Consider the following 20,757-nt stretch of genomic DNA (forward strand, 5'->3'; position numbering starts at 1 on the left):
ATTTATGAAACCTGGAAGTTCATTACCATGTTCACAAAACCCGGCCACTGGTCAGTATCCTAAGCCAGATGAATCCAGTCCATTTTCTTCCATCCCCTTTCTGTTAGCTCTATTTTAACACTGTCCTCCCGTTTATGTCTAGAGCTTTCTAATGGTCTCTTTCCTTCAGGTTTTCCTCCAGAACTCTCAGTGCACGCCTGTCCTCTCCCATGCGCATGCGCAGCTAAGCACACACACAAATTCACTGCTCAGTGAATTAGAATGGACAGGAAGTGACCACGGCCTGTACCAAGGTACCCATAATGCACCTGGAGCGGCTGAGGAAAATCGGTAAATATTTCAGTGAGAAAGAAGGTACTCCAGCTGACAGGTCACCCTGGACTCTCCCTATTACAGGATCTGTGTAGGTCTTACGTAGCGGTTATGAACCTGTGGCACACGTACCCTGCGTATCTCTCGAACATAAGTGTCTAGCGTTAAGCTACAACAATCTACTCTATAGTGATGATGATTTTGATGATAGTAGTAATAATAACAGTAGTGAAAATAATAAAGTACGCCAAAAAACGTCAGAGGTGGACAAGACTTGTGTTCTAGAATTTTCCCCCGTCTTGCTGGGTTTCGAAACGCAACGGTTCGGGAACTGGGTCCGCCCCCATCAGCAGATACCCACAAGGGACCGTAGGTTCATATTGAACTGGGCCCGTTAGAAACCTAGCTCCAGTAATGGATGCTAGCTCGGTCTAACGGACCCAACAGAGTCGGAATGTCTCACTGCACCTGACGATGGAAACATATCCAGTTTCCGAAACACTGAAGCCGATGGACAGTGCCCAGTTACTGCATGAGACGGCCCCAGATCCATGGGTCCCCTTCCAGTAGCTATAAAGCCTTAAACATGTCTCGTGTTGCAGCGCTTTTCCAGACGCCACTGCTGTCGGCCCTGCCCGGAAGTGGGTCCATCGGGTTTCCGCCGAGTGTTCGTCCCATCAACCTGTCTCCGCAGCCCCTCCCAGTTATGGCCCCTATGGGGCCCAGCCCTCCCAACAACAACCTCAGCAGCCCCAGTGGGACTAGCAAAGAAGGGCCAGCCTTGCTCTGTACTGCGTCACCAGGACAAGGGCAGGTAAGAGGGACACAGGCGCCGGACATGCGGGAGTTGGGAATTCCCCGGTCAAGACTCGGTGCATTGCTTTGGGTGAATGACTGAGAGGATCTGTGGATGCGGGTGTATCAGTACGGTTATAATTGGCATGCAAGAAAGCAGAGCAGAACTTAAACACTAAAGCATGAAAGAAGCATTTTCGTCGAGCCATAGCTCGGGCAGTCAGTCGCCGGCTTCCCACCGTGGCGGCCCGGGTTCGATCCCAGTTCAGGTCATGTGGGATTTGTGGTGGATAAAGTGGCACTGAGGCAGGGATTCCCCTGCCAGTTCTCATTCCACCGACTGCTCCACACTCCTCATAATCTAACATCCGAAGTTCGTACAACAGGCCAGTAGTGGCCGACGTGCCAAGTGGACTCAGTCTCACCCCCACCCCAAGAAACTACAAAATAAAGGAGACTTTTCCTGGGACATCGCGCCGTGTAACCTGGTATAAATGTACGGTAGTTTGGGAGGGCCGTAATGCCTTCAGCTTCAGTCTCTAAGAGTAAACCAAGCAAGGAGCATGAGGACAGCGATAGTGACAGACTGCAAGGCAGACCGTCCTATGTTGCAGGGCGCACTGTTGGTGTCAGGGGCAGAGTACAGCAACCACGGCGCCATGTCAGGGCCCACGCCGAGCCCTGGGCGGGGCCCTAGCACTAGCACGAGTCCCGGACCTTGTTGTCCCGGGTCTCCCCTGCAGCTCACCCCCGTCCTGGTGGAGGCACAGATCCTGAGGCTAGCAGAGGCTGCGGACCACTTGGTACGGAATCTGCCCCAGTTCGAACCGAAGCCACACAACAGCAAGAAGAAGATATGCAAGGACCTGGAGGTAAGGACCTGCCGAGTTGTGTTCAGTCGTCGCCCTAAACTGGCAGCTTTCGGATTCAGGGCAAAAGTATATTATTTATAAATATTGTTGCGTAGATCCGTGGAAGCCCACAGAGTGGGGATTAGGCCAAGCATCTTCTCCCCCCCCCCCCGAGATTTAAGAACTCAAGATATGAAATATAAGGACATGTATCCAATATTAATACCAAATACCTTTTCACAAAAAGGAAATTCTGTTGTAAACACAGAGGTCAGTAAAAATATTGTTCCAAATATCAAGAAGTCCTGGGAAGAACTAATTGCCTACTTTCGTATGACTGCGTGCTGTTTAAAAGGCACGCGGTAGCATAGTTGGTTGAGGCACTATGCTACAAGCCGGAAATTCGCGGTTCGAGTTCCGATGAGGTGAATTTTTTCAGTTGACCTAATCCTTCCAGCTGCGCTATGGTCCTGGGGTCTACTCAGCCTCTAACAGAAATGAGTGCCAAGGATCTTCCTGGGGGTAGAGTGCGGCCGGTCGGAGCGTGAGGCTGACAACCTCACCGCCATCTGCGAGCCGATTGTCCAGAAAATGTTGGAGCCTCGACGTCTCGCAAACCTACGGCCCTCCACGGCCTGTTACAGGGATAGCTTTACCTTTTTAACCTTTTTACAGAATTTCATGTCTGAAGCAGAACTGCTGGCACATTGTTGCTAAGTCGGAAGGCATATTCTTGTTCGCTAGGTCACTGTATTGTTCTTTACCACTTGTAGGAAGAGCCGGGATGGCTCAGTCGGTGTAGCGACGGGCTCCAAACTGAACGGCTAGGTAACCGTTAGATTCCCGGCAGGAACTAGAGACTTTTCATTTCTTCACAGCGTCCAAACCGCCTCTGGGATCCATCCGGCCTCCTATGCTGTGGGTACCTGGGTTTTTTCCCATGGGGGTAAAGCGGCCGGATCGTGAAGCTGACCACTCACCTACTTCTAGCTCCCAGATCAAGATTACGTGGAAGTCTACCTCCACTCCCCCATACGTCTTCATGGCGTGGTGCTTAATTAAGCATAGGGACAAACTTACGTCACCTGAACACGTATAAGAACGTCTTAAGAATGTGTACACCTTCTGTAAACTTTCACTCGCAAAGAAATGTCGTAATGCTGTGTGGATGCCATGTGACGTGACCTCCTGCGGCATGACCTACATACTGACTTTCGTCTTGCAGATCGTCATGAACATGGCCGAGGATGACCCGCGACGGATGGATGAAATACGCAAGTACGCCGCCATCTACGGACGTTTCGACTGCAAACGCAAACCTGAGAAGCCCCTCACATTGCATGAAGTGAGTAGAAGTGAATCTCATGTTTTCTGTGTGGATCTTGCAGTTCTGTTGCTGATAGCTATCTGACGCCGTTGCAAGGCTGATGACCCTTCTGAACAAGAACTAGACTCAGCGTCCCTGCGCTTCATCAAGCAAAAAGAAAAAAAATGAAGATGTTTAGGGGAGTGGATCTATAGCTCCATGCATTCTTACCTGTGGCACTGTACGCATGTGAGTGGTCAGCTTCATGCCCCGGCCTCCCTATCTCCATACCCGATTGGACGAGAGTCTGACTGGTGTGGACGGTGTTAGAAGAGAGAAATTTCTTGACCCTTTCCTAGACTCAGGGACACGCGGTAGCGTGCTGCAAGTCGGAAAGTCGCGGGTTCGAGTCCCGATGTCACTGTGTTTTTCGATTGACCTAATCGTTCCAGCCGCACTATAGTCCTGGTGTCGACTCAGCCTCAAACAGAAATGAGTAACAGGAATCTTCCTGGGTCGGTAAAGGGCGGCCGGAGCGTAATGCTGACAACTTTACCGCCATCGGTGAGCCGATTATCTAGAAAATGTGGGAGCCTCGACGTCTCACAAACCTATGGGCCTCCATGGCCTGTTACTGGGATAGCTTTACTGAACCTCGCCGCCATCTGTGAGCCAGTTGTCTAGAAAAACGTGGGAGCCTCGACGTCTCACAAACCTCTGGGCCTCCATGGCCTGTTACTGGGATAGCTTTACTGAACCTCTCCGCCATCTGTGAGCCGATTGTCTAGAAAATGTATGAGCCTGGACGTCTCACAACCCTATGGGCCTCCATGGCCTGTTACTGGGATAGCTTTCCTAGACGCAAACCGTGATTCCTCAGCCGCCCAAACCGTAACCAGGAGATCGGATTTCGTTTCGCTGCAGGAGCAGAGCGTCTGTATGTACCCTTGGGGCCCACCCAGTCTCCTGTCCATTGGGCACTGCTGTTTAAATAGGGCTGGACATGAAACTGACCACTCATCTCTTGTGCCGAGGTTAAGAATGCGCCCAGCTATACCTGTATCTTCCCATACGTCTTCAGCAGTGTTGCTGTGTATTGTGTGAGCAACTTAGCAACAGCGCATTTGTATCTGAAATAAACGAGCATCAGTGCGGCCGGCGTATATAGGACAGAGCAGAAGGCGTGACATTTCAGAGGATCAATCGGAAAATAGCCCGGAAGTGTTCCTTTTCTTGAACCGCGACAGTCGAGGGCCATTTGCCTGTTTCCTGACGCCCCAAGCAATTCGCCGAGAGCTTCTCCCTTTTGAGATAATTATGCAGATGAGGGGTGAAGCCAGGAGTGCCCCTCTCCACGGAAATTTAGAAATAAATCAAGATTGAGAAGAAAGGAGGGACTACACCAAATATTTTTTAAATATTCTTCCTTCTTTTTATTGCTAGTGTGGTGGGACTAAGTCCCTTGTACTGCGGCCATTTCCGGTCTATTGTACCAGCCCCAGATGATAGGTGAGGGTGATTGTGGAACAATTGGTGGAATGAAGATTTACAGGGGAAACCGAAGTACTCGGAGAAGACCTGACCCAGCGACACTTTGTCCACCACAAATCCCACTTGACCAGACCCCGGGATCGAACCCGGGCCGCCGCGGTGGGAAGCCAGAGACTAACCGCTTGAGCTATGGAGCGGCCTAAATATTCTTCCTTCCTGACTACTGAACCGCGATCAGTAAAAATAACCTATAGTAGCGTAAACGTTAAGTTCGTAAGCAAATACCATGACTGACCTCCCTCTCTTGCAAAACTGACTACCCCCTCTCCTTTGTAAGAGACCCTGGTGACGCCCAGGGTGGAGGCTCGTATCAGCAAGCACATCCCTGGCAGCCTGTCGCAACATGGACAGATGTGACGTCTGTTTTCGGCGAATGAGGGAACTGGGGATGGAACCGAATATCGTGGTTGATGAGCGGCACTCTGTTGCGTACTTGGGAAGTCCCAGATTCGTTTCTCTGTTCGGGGATTCCTCCTTGTTCATGATTTTCTGTGGATAATCCAGACGGCAGAGTTCTGCTTTCTTTGCCTTCTTGGCATACTCTTCGGTCTTAATGATGGAGGCAGTTTGTTAATTCCGAAACCTCGATAAACTTCTGCCAGACTGTATGGTGTCACATCCCAGAAGGTACCACGTTTCGAAATCATTATTCTCGTGACACGATATGATCAAACTACTTGAAACTAACTTGGTAAAGGTAAGATAAGGTAAACTATCCCTGTAAGAGGCAGTGGAGGCCCAATGGGTTGTGAGACGTCGAGGCTCCCACATGGCGGTGAGGTAATTCTTTCTCTTTGTAAGTGCCGCAGAATATCGGGAGGTTCAGTTCAGAGTCGCCTTGGAACACCGAATTGTACGGTTACTGGTCTCTAACGAGCCAGAGACGGTGTAGACCAGGGGCACGAGCCCCTTTCCGACAACCTGCGCTCTGTGTACCGGATGTGGCCCGCGGAGGGATTTGCGTTGTGGAGGCGGGCGGGACTTGCGTGAGGTGGGGGCAGCAGACCTCACGATCAGGCTTCAGGGGGGCGCTGTGCGCCCCATAATTACGTAAATGAGGCGGCCGTGACACACCAGTGGCTGCAACAAAGCAGAAAACTGGAAACTGCTAATGGCGACAGCAGGTGGGTCTGTCCTCACAGGCGTTCTTTGCTGTAACATCACGTCTATCAAATGCCTCAGAGGCGGTTCATCGTACGCTAAAGTGCGCACACGTGAGGCGCAAACATCCTTCGGCGCATCAGTTCAACCATGGAAACATCTATCTATCTATCTATCTATCTATCTATCTATCTATCTATCTGTCTGTCTGTCTGTCTATCTATCTATCTGTCTACCAATGTCTGTCTATCGATTTATCTGTCTCTCTATATCTACTTATTTGTCTGTCTATCTGTCTCACATCACGACAACTTCATCAGTTGAATCAGCGTGATACACAATACAGCTGGAACCACAGGCACTTCAGAGTATGCCCATTGCATATGTAATTACCAGTATTTACGGTTACATTGCCTGCAATATGTATGTATGATCTGGACTGCAGCAGTATTCAACCAGGGCCCAAGGTTGTTTTTTGTTAAACAAATCTATCGTTAAAAAGTCTGCCTGTCTGTCTGTGTCTGTGTAAGGTGTGTATGGCTTCCTGTCTCTCGGACACTCGGATAGCAATTGCCGCGCGCTCTCGGAGAACCGCGTTCTGTACAGGCGACTTTCAGAGCTCATCACCCCTTCCCCTCCTGCCTCCAAAAGAATATGCACAGATCTGATGCTCCATCGTCTCGCATGCTGAAGGAACTCGACGTTTCGGAAATTGAATCTGTTTCCGTTCTCAGGAGAAAGAATGGGGAGGCACCTCATTACTTGGATCCGTTAGAAGAAGTTGATCTCACTGCACCCTTTCGGCCGAATACGTGAAACAGATGCACTTTGCGGATTTTCATGTGCCTTCAGAACAGACACGAATCATAAAGATCTAATTGGCTTGCCCTTTTTTCATGAAGAAGTGGAAAACATTTTAATCGGAAAATTTGTTAACCACTACACGGAGTCACATACTCCAGGATTATTCGTGTTCACGGTTGTGAGAACCTCAGCCTCGTAGTTTTCTCTTATTCTTTTCGTGAGCGTCGCTTCGCTTCTTATTTCAGTTGCGAGACGCCGATCGGAGCGCGCGAGTGTGCGCGTGTGCAGCAGACGAGAGGTGCATCGCGAGACGCACAAGAACGAGACAAAGAAAACTTCAGACGTCCAAATATGGCCTGAATGCATTTCTCGTTGAGCAGAAAATAATAATAATAAAAAAGAAGTATTAAATAGAATCTTTAATTTTTCGTTTGCTGGACACACCTGCAGTCCTCCAAGCTAAATCCTGTCCTGGAATCTTTTTTTGTGAGAGTAAAAACACACGTAGACAGACAATGGCGGCCAGCGCACTCACGCACTGAGAATCTTGAACAAGCCGCACGCAACAGCGGCATATATCCACTAATTCTTTGCCCAACTTCTGAGGGTAGGGACAGAGGGTAGTCGTGAATAATATATGGACGTACGAAGGAGAACGCATGGGGAGCCTGGAGGAGCTTCAAAATTTGACATTTGTAATTGTATTTACGTGCTGTTCGGTTCATATTACAAAATGTTGAAGGGAAGGACGAGCAGTGAATAACGAATTGAAAAGGATGTGAAAGGAAGCGGTCGTGGCCTGATCGAGGTACTATCTAGGCATCCTTCTGGAGGGACTGAGGAAACCCGTGAGGAATCTAAGTAATAATAACAGCCCAAGTTGAAACTCGAACTGAGCTTGTGCTTTTTATGGATTGGAGAACTCAGTTGTCATTGTAGGGAGTTCTGAAGGCTCCCAGAGCCATCAGGCGGTAACGTATGGTCATGATTCCCTTGGGACTCAAAACCAAGGATTACTGTGCTGGCGAGGGTCAATAGCAATTTAGCAGCCATTGAGCTGCATGAGAGAGAGAGAGTCTAAAGGCGCCCAGATCCGTCAGACAGTAACATATGGTCATGAGTCCCTTGAGACTCGAAATCAAGGATCACTATGCTGGCGAGGACCAGCAGCAATTTAGCATTCAGTTGCCATCAAATCAGTTCCTTACAGAAACGAAATAATCGCAAATAAACAGCGCAGCATCGCTCCACAGAGGCTGAGTATGTCTCGACCTTGTTCTGCCTTGCTCTTCTGACGAGGAGGTGGGCCCCGGCACGTGACATGGGGCCCTCTGGAGCCATAGAGCCTGCAGCCGGTATATGACACAGCTATGCAGGTAGATTGGCAAGGAGCTTTCCCATAACGACAGCAGTGCCGCCGGCTGCCGGCAACAGTGGCCTAAGTAGCTTCTGATCTCGCAAGACCAGAAGCCTCCTCGGTCCTGACATTATGAAGAGGATATCTTTGCACCTGCCATATATGGAACCCTGATTTACCAGTCGTCCGTTCTGTACCCTGTTCACTGTAATGAACATTTCTGTGTCCTGGGTACCATGCCGTGCACTCCGGTAGAAACGGACCAAAGTTTCGGTGGAACTTTCTGTCTCCGTCTTCAAGGTAGAAGATCACAGGTATTGTAGTGACCGAATTTTAAATATTTCGGTTCTGAGAGTTGAGGGGTTCTTTAAAAATAAATGTAATCTAAACCCGTTGAATATACGGAAGGACAGAGGACACAACCTCCCCATTATGCGAATATTTTAGCTGTTTCTTGCAAAGAGGAGTCCCTTCTTGTACGTATAACACTTTTGCACCCCAACCGCGCTCTGTGCATATGTTCCATGATTCGCTAATGAATGAATGTCAGTGGACAGAACCCGACGCCACCATATATAGAGCGCACAGTGCAGCTACTGCAAAAACAGCGATAAAAACACGCTGGTAGAGTACTAGTGGGCCGCGACCCCACAGTATTCTCAAAATCTGCGTGTGATTTGAGGTTCTCACACCGATGACGCCGTATATTCCGGTGAAATATTTCTGCGGAACATGTCTCCTTCTTGTTCAAGGTAGAACAAGCAAAAAGCAAGAAGAAAGGCTAAGGAAACAACGGCGAAGTTTTACCAGACTGCACTGAAGAAAGTATACTTCTTGATTGGTGCTGGCTACTTCTAAGAAAATTAGCTTTTACAGGCGAAAAATGATTCGTGGACGCAGAAATTCAGAGGGGCTATACGCTTCAGGTTTTTGCAGCGAAACATAACCGTCTCGTGTAATTCATCAGACCGGTCCTTGAAGATGGAGACGAGGCAGCCTTCGAAACGGTTTTTCTCCGCATTGACTCTGGTGATCACATGAGAAGGTTCCATTCTGTGAGTTTTGAGATTATTATGGCGGTGAGAATGAAGATTACGGGCTTCTGGCATATGACGCAGTGTAGTTTGGTAGATAGGTATCGACGTTTCGATGTAACCTACTGCCTCCATCATCAGGATTCTACCATACTGCACATCGTCACACCCCAGAAGCACGTATTCTTCTTCTTAAGGATCATTGCATTTCCAAAGCAGTACACTTGAGGCTTATTATAAACACCAATACATTCGTGGGAACAGAATGGCTACACGACTGGAGGGCAATATAGGCAGTACACTGCAGGGAGAAACGCTGTAGCGCAGTTGGTTAAAGCACTGTGCTACAAGCCGGGAGGTCGCAGGTTCAATTCCCAAGGTCATTGAATTTTTTAATTGACGCAACCCTTCCAGCCGCATTATGGCCCTGAGGTCACCTCAGCCTCTAGCAGAAATGAGTACCGGCAATCTTCCTGGGGGTAAAGGACGACTGAGAAGGCTGACAACCTCACCGCCATCTGTGAGCCAGTTGTCTAGAAAATATGACAGCTTCGATGTCTCACAAACCTATGGGCCTCCACGGCCTCTTACAGGGATATCCTTACCTTTAATACTGGAGGGGGAAGCGCAACAGCTCGAGGGCGGTATAGAAGGGATGTAGAACCGTGGAATTTCTTACGTGGTCTCAGTTTAGACATAATTACGTTGGGCTGGTTAACATATGCCATTTTGCTGTTTCAGGTATCCGTAAATGAGGCAGCGGCGCAAATCTGCCGGTTCATGCCGGCACTCCTCACTCGGCGCGACGAGTTGTTCCCGCTCGCCCGCCAGGTGGTGCGCGACTCGGGCTATCACTACTCCAAAGGTCACTCCAAGTAAGTTCCTACATATCAGTGCTTATATGCGCCTTCTGAAATATACGCTGAACCTGTCTCCCACATGCACAGTCCCTGAGGCGCCAAGCTTTGGTTAGGAAACTGAAATGGCGATAGACGAGAGAACAGTCTGAGATGTAAATAACGCTGCTTAGACGAAATTTAGACAAAAACAGGCAAAACATACTTGCACTACAGTTTGTTTTCAGCAGATGATGTTACAGTATTCCTGTTTCTATACTCAAGAAGTGACGTATTTTATTTGTGGTTCATTTAACTGCACTGACTGTAACTCAGACGACAAAGCACCGAATGGTTGGACGGTAGTGAGCTGGAAAGGATCTGAAAGGGAGCGGTCATGGCCTAATTTGAGGTACTGTCTGAAGGGACTGAGCAGAAGTACCAAGAACTTCAGTGAGGATATTCGGTGCCTTCAGGACAGAAGGGCAAGTCTGTTGAGCAGCTGGCCTAGTAAGCACTAACTAGAGTGTTTTCATTGTCGTGGGTCGTGGTAGGCGCAGATCACGCGTAGTGGTGAACCATTTCGTCTCATCTCATATATTGCTCGTTGACGACTCCCAACGCCGCCTGGCGGCAGTCTGTCTACGTGTTTCAGGGCGCATTCTGGGGCTGGGCGCAGCGGCTGCAATAATGGCGAAGACGGAGGCGGGAAGAGGCCGCGTCTGGAGGGTGTCCCGCCTTCCCTGTCGCCGTCCTCTTGCGACTTCCTGGACATGGATCCTCAGCAGCGCCTACGGAGACAGGTGTGTTCAGAGTCCCTCGCTCGCATATCCCGACACACCCACTTGTACCCAGTGTTGTGCTGGGTAGCTTACGACTTAACTCGGTAGATACAGCGGCTAGGCTACGGGCTGGGTGACCGAGGAATCGGGTTTTGAGTTCTTCATGGGTGATAGATTTTTGTCGTCTACATAGCTCTGGGTCCCATCTGGCCTCCAATCTAATGGATATCTTGGACTCCCCTGATAGAACGGCCGGTGAGTGAAACTGACCACTCACCGCAAGTTAGATATTTGTGTACCCCTTCATATATCTTCGTGGCATAGTGCTTAATAAATTAATTAATTAAGCAAGTTGGTTGAGGCACTGTGCTACAAACCGGAAGGTCGCGGGATCGAATCTCGACGAGGTGGATTTTTTCTGTTTACCTAATCCTTCCAGCCGCACTGTGGCCCTGGGGTCGACTCAGCCTCTAACAGAAATGAGTACTAGGAAACTTCTTTGGGGGTAAACGGTGGCAGGCTGGCACGTAAGGTTGAGAACCTTGATGTCTCAACCCTGTAGACCTCCACAGTTTGTTACGGGGATAGCTTTACCTTACAGGTATAGGATGAGAAAGTGTGGACTGGATTCATATGGCTCAGGACAGAGATCTCTGGTGGGCTGTTGTGAATAAGGTGTGAATAGAATACATGAAATTGCTTGAGCAGCTAAGCAACTATTAGCTATTAGCTTCCCAATAATCACTGCAAGAAGGATGGTGGGTTGTGCCTTTTCTGTTTGTACTACCTCCCCCTGAATCATACCGTTTTGCAACTTTGCATGCCTTATAAAGAATGTGTAGACAAAACAAAACATGTGAACTTCAAATTCTAACAGGAGCGGCTTGAGCAAATTGCAGACGAGCTGCGAACACTGGGAGAGCGAACGGAAGAACTGGTGTTGGCAGCTCAGCAAGTGCGAGATGTGAATGACTACCCAGCACTGCACACACTGCAGCAGCAGTTGGAGCTCCTGCAGGGCAAGCAGACGCAGCTACTCATGGAGCAGAGTGACCTCATGAAGCAACAACCCCACTCTTCAGCCAGGTTCAGGAATTGCTAAGTTAAACCGTAAAGAATCTTACCTGAAGCTCCATTTCCATATGTACCGCTTCTTCACCTGTGTCATGTAAACATCTTGCAGTTTCATATTCATAACCTCTCTTCAAATCTTATTTTTAAAATTTCCATTCTGTTCCCTATGACAGAAAATTTTGGAAACCACATGCTCTTCTGTTTAATAAGATATTTTGGTGTGGCAGTGTAGTTTCGTAACTCAGTGTCAGTGCATTTATAACCATCAACAGCCACACCAACACTTTATACCCTTGTCTTCCTCTACATGTTTAAGTATCACATGGTAGCATCTATTGTTAGGTTCAACTCTTCCAGCATGGGAGTTAAGATCAGTTTTTTAATCTATGTTAGACTAAGTTCAGTTAGACTTTAGAAAAATCCATTTCCCTCTCAGGTTCAAACCCAGGACATCCAGACTGTAGCCAGTCAATCAGAGGAGGAGTAACAGGAGTTTCTGTATAATACAGCTCATATTTTAACATCAAGAGGGTTAGATCAAATTATTGAAATTTCTCATAGAAATGCAGAGATTTTCTGGCTACACATTTAGCTTATTTCCAGTTCTGTAGTTGGCTCTTTAAAAATGACAATGATGATTATGTAATAGGGCTACATACACCTATAAGAATACATTTAAATTTCAGTATTTGGCTGACAGTTATGTTGATTTTGTATTGGGGCAGGTACTACAGAAGAGGACGAGCGTCATCATGCTTCGATTCCGAGCGGCCTGACACAGATGACACAGACTCTCAGTTTTCCTTTAGCAATACCAGCTCTCCATCACAGGTACACCATTGCTTCCAGACACTGTCATTGTCATGTTATACATGTCTGTGTTCTTTGCACACCACAAGCTAATTAGATCAGCTCAGCGTACTTGCAATTAATCTGCCATTGTCTGAGAAATCAGCCTGATGTTAATCATTCAGTACATCGTTTGTGTCAATAGATGGTATCACATGTGGTGTACCAGTGTTGAGGAGAAAGAGCAGGCTTTCATAAGATTTATACATGTGGTCAGTTGAAGGTCATTTGTAGAAGCATTGTAGAGTTTTCCTTCTACTGCATATACACCCAAGCAGCTTTGGTATTTATAGTAGGTTGTTCTGTGCTGGAGTTAGGCAGTCAAAGGATTCAGTTGAAAATACGTTACTTCCTGTAAATGAAAATATATGTAAAACGGAATAGTCTCTTCAGACTGAACTTTAAGAGTTATGAAATGTGCAATTTACAAACTAGTATGTGTAATATATGCTACTTACGAAGTCCACTGTAACATATATACTGCTGTACCCTCATACGTATACTGTGGCTTTACTTTCTGGGCCGGTCATTTTTCCACATAAGAATTTACTTCAGAAACTATATCTAAAACACCTTTTAGGGTGCATCATCATCATCAGATAGTGGCATAGATCATTAAACCATTATTAGAAAGTTACTAGAATTTCATCACTCAGTGGGAACCAGAATCACCATACTGGAGAACTCAAACACACAGGACCTTCTGTAAGATTGCCTGCTCAACATATGATATATCCTGAAAGCTGTAAACAAAGTCCTGTGAAGTAAACACGTGTAAAATAAAATATTCCCCATTCCTCTGTTATCCATATTTGCAGGAAGTTGGGGACTCTCGAGACTCGACAGCCACACGTGATGGGACGAGTGAAGGGAACGGTGTTTTAGACGTTAAGGGTGGCCGCAGTCCTTGTAAGATCTCAAAACAGGTAGGATGACGTATCCAAGAAGCTGGTAGTGGATCACACTGTACAAGAGGGAACGTGGAAATTGAGTATAAACACTGCAAGTAAACTTGAAATATGGTAGTGATGTAAACGTATCTGTTTGGTGTCTTAACAAAACATTTTTTTGTGTCTTTTTTTCAGATTCAGAAATTAAGTAGCCTCACATTTCACCTGTTGACAAATAATTGTCTTCGAAACTCCGTCAGCGGCATTCAAAGATAATTTAGACTGTCATCACTGGCAATCCTGGAAAATTATTATATGTACATGTAGAGAATTCCATCTTGCGGTTTTGATGTCCCTTGGTGAACATATGCCACAGCTCTCTTTGAAACTGAATCCAAATACCGTGAATTAATAACAGAAACTAAGGGATGAGATGTATCTTGGTGATTTGTTGATTGATGTGGTTCATATTATTGTTCACAGGAAGAGAAGGCAACTGAAGATAAGAGCAACTTGCTGATCCAGACTGTGACGCAAGTAGCAACCTGTGTCGCAGAAGGAGGCATGCAGGAGCTGTTTACTTTTACACTAATTGTTTCCAATTGCCATTTCTTTTTTAGTTTCAGGTTGAAGGAGAAATGCCAGCTACCTGTACATAACTTTGGTCATCTGCGGTAACATGCTGAATCAGTGTGATATTTAATCACAATTACTGATTTGTGATTATCTGTAAAGAAAATAGCTTTGTAACAGGTTATCTTCTTTCCCAGAATATGCTGAAACTACATTGTATAACTTTCACTAAATCAAAAAGAAAAAATCCCATTTTGATTTACAGCTGTATAATAGAAGTACCATATACTGGGGGCCTCTGTAATATGCACAGCATGCCACTAAACTGGTCCCAGAACTCATGTATTATATATATGTACTGATAACATGTCCCTAAAGTAATGTAATCTTGTGTAACCTAAGCTAATGTCACCAAATTCAGATCTGTCACAGAAATTATATGTGCGGTACCTCTAAAATTGTTTTAGAATTCATGTTTCATTTATACCTGCTACAATCAACATTACCCTGAAGTAACACAACTAACGTGACCAAAAGTGTGTGTCATATTCCACCAGACCTGTTGCAGAACTGATGTTTTGCCTGCTCTTGCTAGAATCAGCATGACTGAAATAACATAACCCAATATAGCCTAATGTAATATGTCACCTAATTCAGAACTAGTAGATTAATATTATGTCTAAAGTATTCTTACACAGTACAACCAAAGACATGTTAGTGATTAGTGTAACTGCACCAATGAGTAACACTGTACAAGCAAAACAAACACACATCTCGTGGTCATATTATAAAAATTGTACATTTTAAATATTTTACTTTGCATTGATTTACTTCATGAGGAAATATCAAGGGACAGGAATGTGATGAATTATTCAGAAGACAGGACATATGCTTTTAGTGCCACTTAGCTTTGTCCCTTGTGTCCATATTTCGTACTTCAGGGCTGAAGGTAATTAAATATAAAAATTTTAGAGTAATATGAAATTAACTGAGCATCCTCATTAAATTATGTAACAGTATTAAACTTCTGAACAAGGTGAATACTGGGTCAGTTTCATGAAAGAATCCAAAACTTTCATCCATATTGTCTTTTGAAATTTATCTTTTCAAGGAATGTGACATAATTGAATGCTCCCCTATTCTAAGATTAGTTACAAGGTTTAGCTTTATGTAACTGGCCCCACTGGCCTGCCACCTGGAGTGGAGAAAGAAACAGCCTTCAAAGTGACATATAATTCATGCAAAAAAATAATAATGCCAAAAATAAAAACCATTCTCATGGAAATACTTCACCATTGTCAGTAGTTAGTAGCCATATTTCCCATGCTCATGTTGCAACAGTTTCATCCTTACTCATTATCTTACTGTCAGATGCTTCCTTACTGCAAACATGACTAATGCTTTGTGCACTGCCCATCATCTGGAGTTCCTTGAGACATACCAGAAACTGTTGTAATATTTGAGGTTTTCACTATGAAGAAAGCAGTCTTCTGGGATGTGGCACCATGTAGATGTTGTGTTAACTGACCTTTTGGAGTCTATTAGCACCTGCTCATGCTGACCTGAATAGCAAACCTTCGCATGTTAAGGAAACAGATCAAGTTTTAAGGTCAAGACAATGGACAGTGTTCAAAATGGTAGACATGTTTATTGTAACACGTCATCATCTGAAATATTCCTTTCTTCTGGCTTAATTTCAGTGCTGTTTCATGAGATGTACTGTTATGTGTTGAAGTTGCAGGTTGATGCAGTGTGATGTGTTTTGTGAGGTATAGTTTACACCATCATCATGAAGTGTCAGCCATCAAGCCAGGTGGGCCAGCTGATGGTTCCCTGACAGCAGGATACTGCTGGATGGGAGTTATTGGCTGGAGGGTTGTGCAGCAAGCATTTGCTGCTGATTACAAGACTGATTATTCACAAGTAGCTTGCCCTCAAGAAGTAGTTCTTGTGTATATGCATTGCTGTAGCAAGGTTTGTGTGACGTGCTCATTCACGGGCCACTCACAATTGTGTTGGTTTATTCCAAGCCTGTAGTGTGTTCCACACAGATTCATCACACTAGAATTTGTGGTCTTTTAGGATTTGATACTGTGTAGTCTGATAGATAGGCACCAAAGTTTTGTAAAACCTTCTACTTCCATATTGAGGGTAGAAGATTTAGATATGCAGGGAAAGACAGTATGTATGTATATAGGGATTCAACTGGGGCTATGAATGAAAAAGTAGGAGTAAGTCACTTCACTCTGGCTGCGCCATATCTGAAGCGGTTAGTCGCTGGCTTCCCATCGCAGCGGCCCGGGTTCGATCCCGGGTCTGGTCAAGTGGGATTTGTGGTGGACAAAGTGGCACTAGGGCAGGTTTTCTCCAAGTACTTCGGTTTCCCCTGCCAATCTTCATTACATCAATTACTCCACAATCACCCTCACCTATCATCAGGGGCTGGTACAATAGGCCAGAAGTGGCCGCAGTACAAGGGACTTATTCCCACCCCACTAGCAATAAAAAAAAGTCACTTCACTCCTCTTCGTAACCTCTGGCTCCTATTGGTTCTCTCATAGTCCTGGTCTTCCCTTCTTTGTATCCATATCATCTTTATCTTTCCATCCTACTGTTCTATCCTGAAAATGGAAGCAACAGGTTGTTCTAGAATAGGTCACTTCCCCAAAACTTCTAACTTGAAGTCATCCCTATTTTGATTCAGTCTTTCAAAGTGTCAAGAGCTGAAGAGTACACTCTTCAGGGTTGTAACAGTGTGCAGTTTGGAGAAAGCTCAGTGTTTCACTCCACATTCAGGGTGGAATGGCAAATGAAGTAAGAAGAAGAAGAAGAACTCAACTTGCAGCCTGCGCCTCCTGGTTTCTTGCTTGACTTTCTCTTCAAACCTTCTGAAACATTGGTCTGTCTCTGAACTGCACAGCTCCATAGCAGAATCATAGTCCCTGCTTCAAGAAACAGAAATCTGTGAAGAGCTTGCTTAACTTTTCAACAGACATTACTTAGAGACAGGAAGAAAACATGAACACTTGTGAGTGCTAATTCTAAGAACAAAAACATACATTGCGTTTTCAAGCATATAGATTCAAGTAGTTACTATAGGATTCTGACGACGGTGTATAACACACAGAAATATTGGGTTTTCGGACTTTGTCCATCGTCCTGGTTTTTAAGATAACTAAGACGTTTCGGAAACTGGATCTGTTTCCGTCCTCAGGTGAGGGAAAACACCTATTATGTTGGGTCCCTTAGAAAGAGCTAGCCTCATTCACTGTCTGGCTCTTTCTAAGGGACCCAACAGAATAGGTGTTTTCCCTCACCTGAGGATGGAAACAGATCCAGTTTCCGAAACTTCGTGTTTTTCTTAGTTATCTTAAAAACCAGGACGATGGATAAAGTCCGAAAACCCAATATCTATATAGATTCAACTCTAGAATAACAAAAGCTTTCCCATTGGATTTGATCTAAAGCCAGTTATATCCATACCACATTACCAAAACAAAATTTTTTAAGATTCATTTTGATATTCTATATTCAGTTTCTGTATACTTCATCCAAGCCACTTGTCCAGACGGTTGGACAAATTGGGAAGTGTAGGTTGTCACAAGCGACTACAGAACTTTGTTGTGTCTTGTGTCATGTTGAATGAGCATAGGAGCACATCCTGGCTACTGGTGTGCATGCTAATAGGTGGGGGACTCTTTGATTCTTACAGGGTGTGCTTCGTGGGATTTGACTGTACTATACAAAAGCTGACTGCAGTTCTTCTAGTTTTCCTTCTAGACTGTAAACAGATTAGAACTCTTTACTTTGAGAATAAACAAGTATACCATGTCTTTGTTGAACTTTGGTGTAATTTGTTATGAAGACTATTTTCTGTTTCAGATGTAGATGTATGTTTGCAAATATTTTTTCCTCGGAATTGCCAACTTATCCAAATATTTCTTAATATGCATTTTCAGTTGATCAACAGAACATAAATTTTATTTATTTATTTAAAGATGGTATCAATAACTCAGGCAGCATGACATTGAATGATAGAATGAACGTGAATAATGGATTGGAACGGATGTGGAAGGAAGCAGTGATGGCCTACTTTGAGGTACTAGCCTGGAATTTGCCTGGAGGGACTGAGGAAACACAGACACTCTTGTGTCCGAGTCATGACTAAAATTATGTGGCTCCCAGATAGAAATCAGAAGCTTTGATGCTTGAGGGAATCTCCTTGATATGAGGACATAAAATTCACCTTGCACCTTAGAGTGGGAGTCTTCCAAATTTGCAAATTAAAAAAAAAAGACCTGTCTTGAACTTATCGCCAGTATTCTCTAGCACATAATCAAAATTTGAAGTTTTAGCTTATGAAAATGTCCTTGTAATCTATAAAGAATAACTGTATCACAGTATTTCCCCTAAATTTCCAACATTTTATCTAAAGATTGAGATTTGCCTACCAAGCACTGTTTTTTTCTGTATGGAGGCTGGCTGTGGCAGTATTCTCATGCTGGGGAGAATATAGTGACTAGTAGGATCATCAGCAACGATCAAAGACACAAATGTCCGTGGTGTAGGAGAGATCTGGACGTGTGACATCATGGGCCAAGTACCATACTGATCTCCAGAATCTTCCTGAACTATAATGTATAAAATACAAGGTGGTCCAAATATGACCGGGACTAATTTTTTTTTAAACCAAAATTGCAAAACACTTACTTGCACATGTCAGTCTTCAACGTACTCCCCTCCAGAGTCAACACATTTTTCCCAACGTTCTGGAAGCATCCTGATGCCCATTTCAAAAAAGTTTTGTGGTTGGTGGCATATCCACTCCCGAACATTCTGGATGACGGTGTCGTCCACAAACCGCATGCCTTGCAAGTCTGATTTGAGCCTTCCGAACAGGTAGAAATCACTTGGTGCCAAATCGGGACTGTACGGCGGGTGTGTCAGAAGGTTCCATTTCAATTTCCGGAGGGTTTCCATTGTTTTTGCCGTATGGGGGCGTGCATTGTCTTGAAGGAAGGCTACCCGCTTTCCACCTCTCTTCCGCTAGGATCGGATCTTTTCCTTCACGTCTGCTGCCAGGAGGTGCGAGTAATAAGCTGCATTGACTGTTCTGACATCTGTCAGAAAGTCTACATGGATAGCCCCCTGCCAGTCCCAGAAGAACATTGCCATCACTTTTCCTGCCGAACGGCTCCTCCGCGCTCTCTTGGGTTTGGGAGAACTGGTATGCCGCCACTTGCGTGATGATTGCTGGGACTCGGGAATTAAGTAGTGCACCCACGTTTCATCGGTGGTCACTATGGACTTCAAAAATGCATCACCTTCGTCTTCAAACTGCTGTAGGAGACGACTGGCAACTATGCATGCGCACCATTTTGTTTATGTCCATCAAAGTCCGTGGCACCCACTGTGCATTCACCTTGCGGTAGTGCAGGTGGTATTTCATGATGTCTTCTACACGACCAACACTGATGGACAGCATTGCTCCAAGTTCCTTGATAGTGATGCACCTATTCTCACCAATAAGTGCGTCTGCAAGATCAGTGTTTGGCTTGGTGACTGATGTTCGCGGCCTGTGTTCATGCAGATCATTCTCCACATGCTCTCTGCCCTCTCTGAAGCACTTACACCACTCAAACACATGGGTCCGTGAGAGACACTCTTCCCCATACTGTTGTTGGAGTCTGGTGAATTTCAGCGGACGGGACGTTTTCTCCGAGGAATTTGATCACAACGCGTTGTTCCATGCTCCGCGGTACCTTCTGTTCACTCATCACGCTAGCAACTTCCAGACAGGACTGAACAGGTTCTAACCCGAACAGGAGGAGGGTGGAGGTTGTGGCTTCACTCTCTCAAGGTCGTGCAGCTGCTGCGCAGTGCGGCTTGTTTACAAAAAAATCAGTCCCGGTCATATTTGAACCATCTAGTAGTTTTCTATGGAATGGATTCACTTGTCTCTTACTGTAGTTCCACTAAATGTTAATGGAAACTTCTTAGCTCCAGAAATGTCTTAATCATTCAGAAATTGTTTTAGCTTAGTCTGGGAGCAACACAAGTAACAGATATTGGTTTCATATGGTCTGTTAGCAGAAAATTTAAGTTCTACCTGCTACTGTGTAAGGATACCAAATTTCTGCAACCTTCACATCAAGTTTAATTTCATTAATGAGGTGATGTACTAGTCATTTGACACCTAATTTGATAGCTAAAGATTTTTATACTTGGATTGATAACAATACAGGCATAATATTACATAAAATGTTAATGTTTCACAGCAAGTAAATAGAGTGAAGTCTTTGTAGGCAGTCAACTGTGTAAGATGGTATAAATTTCCAGTATACCAGGAAACTGTTACTGTTTCCATCATCAGGGATTGGTGCCAGTCGTAGTGAGAGTCTCCCAGGATGGAAATAATCTTTATATGGCTGACTCCTCAAGAAGGCTTAATTGCATCAAATCTAATTGTTTTATCAGATCTTCAAAGTGACGGAATTGATACAAAATGTGCAACATTTGAATCCCGAAGAGTTGGCAGATCTGAACATTCAGTACTCCTTTTTGACTAAATATCTTTGTCCTGTGTGTTGAGTAATTTGTCATACTTGTTTCTTGTGTATGCAGATATAAAAATGAAAGTGC

At 45.1% G+C, this 20,757-nt stretch overlaps 1 protein-coding gene across 2 annotated transcripts in view; it reads left to right on the plus strand.

Annotated features, from left to right (window-relative positions):
* The window catches only part of LOC111873843 (NGFI-A-binding protein homolog), a 116,367-nt gene that overhangs the window by 86,557 nt on the left and 9,053 nt on the right, over window positions 1–20,757 (plus strand). For both annotated transcript variants that reach the window (XM_023868869.2, XM_023868858.2), the window contains exons 4-11: window positions 915–1,126; window positions 1,722–1,979; window positions 3,184–3,303; window positions 9,853–9,986; window positions 10,585–10,750; window positions 11,607–11,815; window positions 12,529–12,634; window positions 13,471–13,578. In XM_023868869.2, the coding sequence (XP_023724637.1) occupies window positions 915–1,126; window positions 1,722–1,979; window positions 3,184–3,303; window positions 9,853–9,986; window positions 10,585–10,750; window positions 11,607–11,815; window positions 12,529–12,634; window positions 13,471–13,578 (1,313 nt within the window). The remainder of the gene's footprint in view (window positions 1–914; window positions 1,127–1,721; window positions 1,980–3,183; window positions 3,304–9,852; window positions 9,987–10,584; window positions 10,751–11,606; window positions 11,816–12,528; window positions 12,635–13,470; window positions 13,579–20,757) is intronic.

The sequence above is a fragment of the Cryptotermes secundus genome, unplaced genomic scaffold, assembly GCF_002891405.2.
Source record: "Cryptotermes secundus unplaced genomic scaffold, Csec_1.0 scaffold47, whole genome shotgun sequence".
Lineage (NCBI taxonomy): Eukaryota > Metazoa > Arthropoda > Insecta > Blattodea > Kalotermitidae > Cryptotermes > Cryptotermes secundus.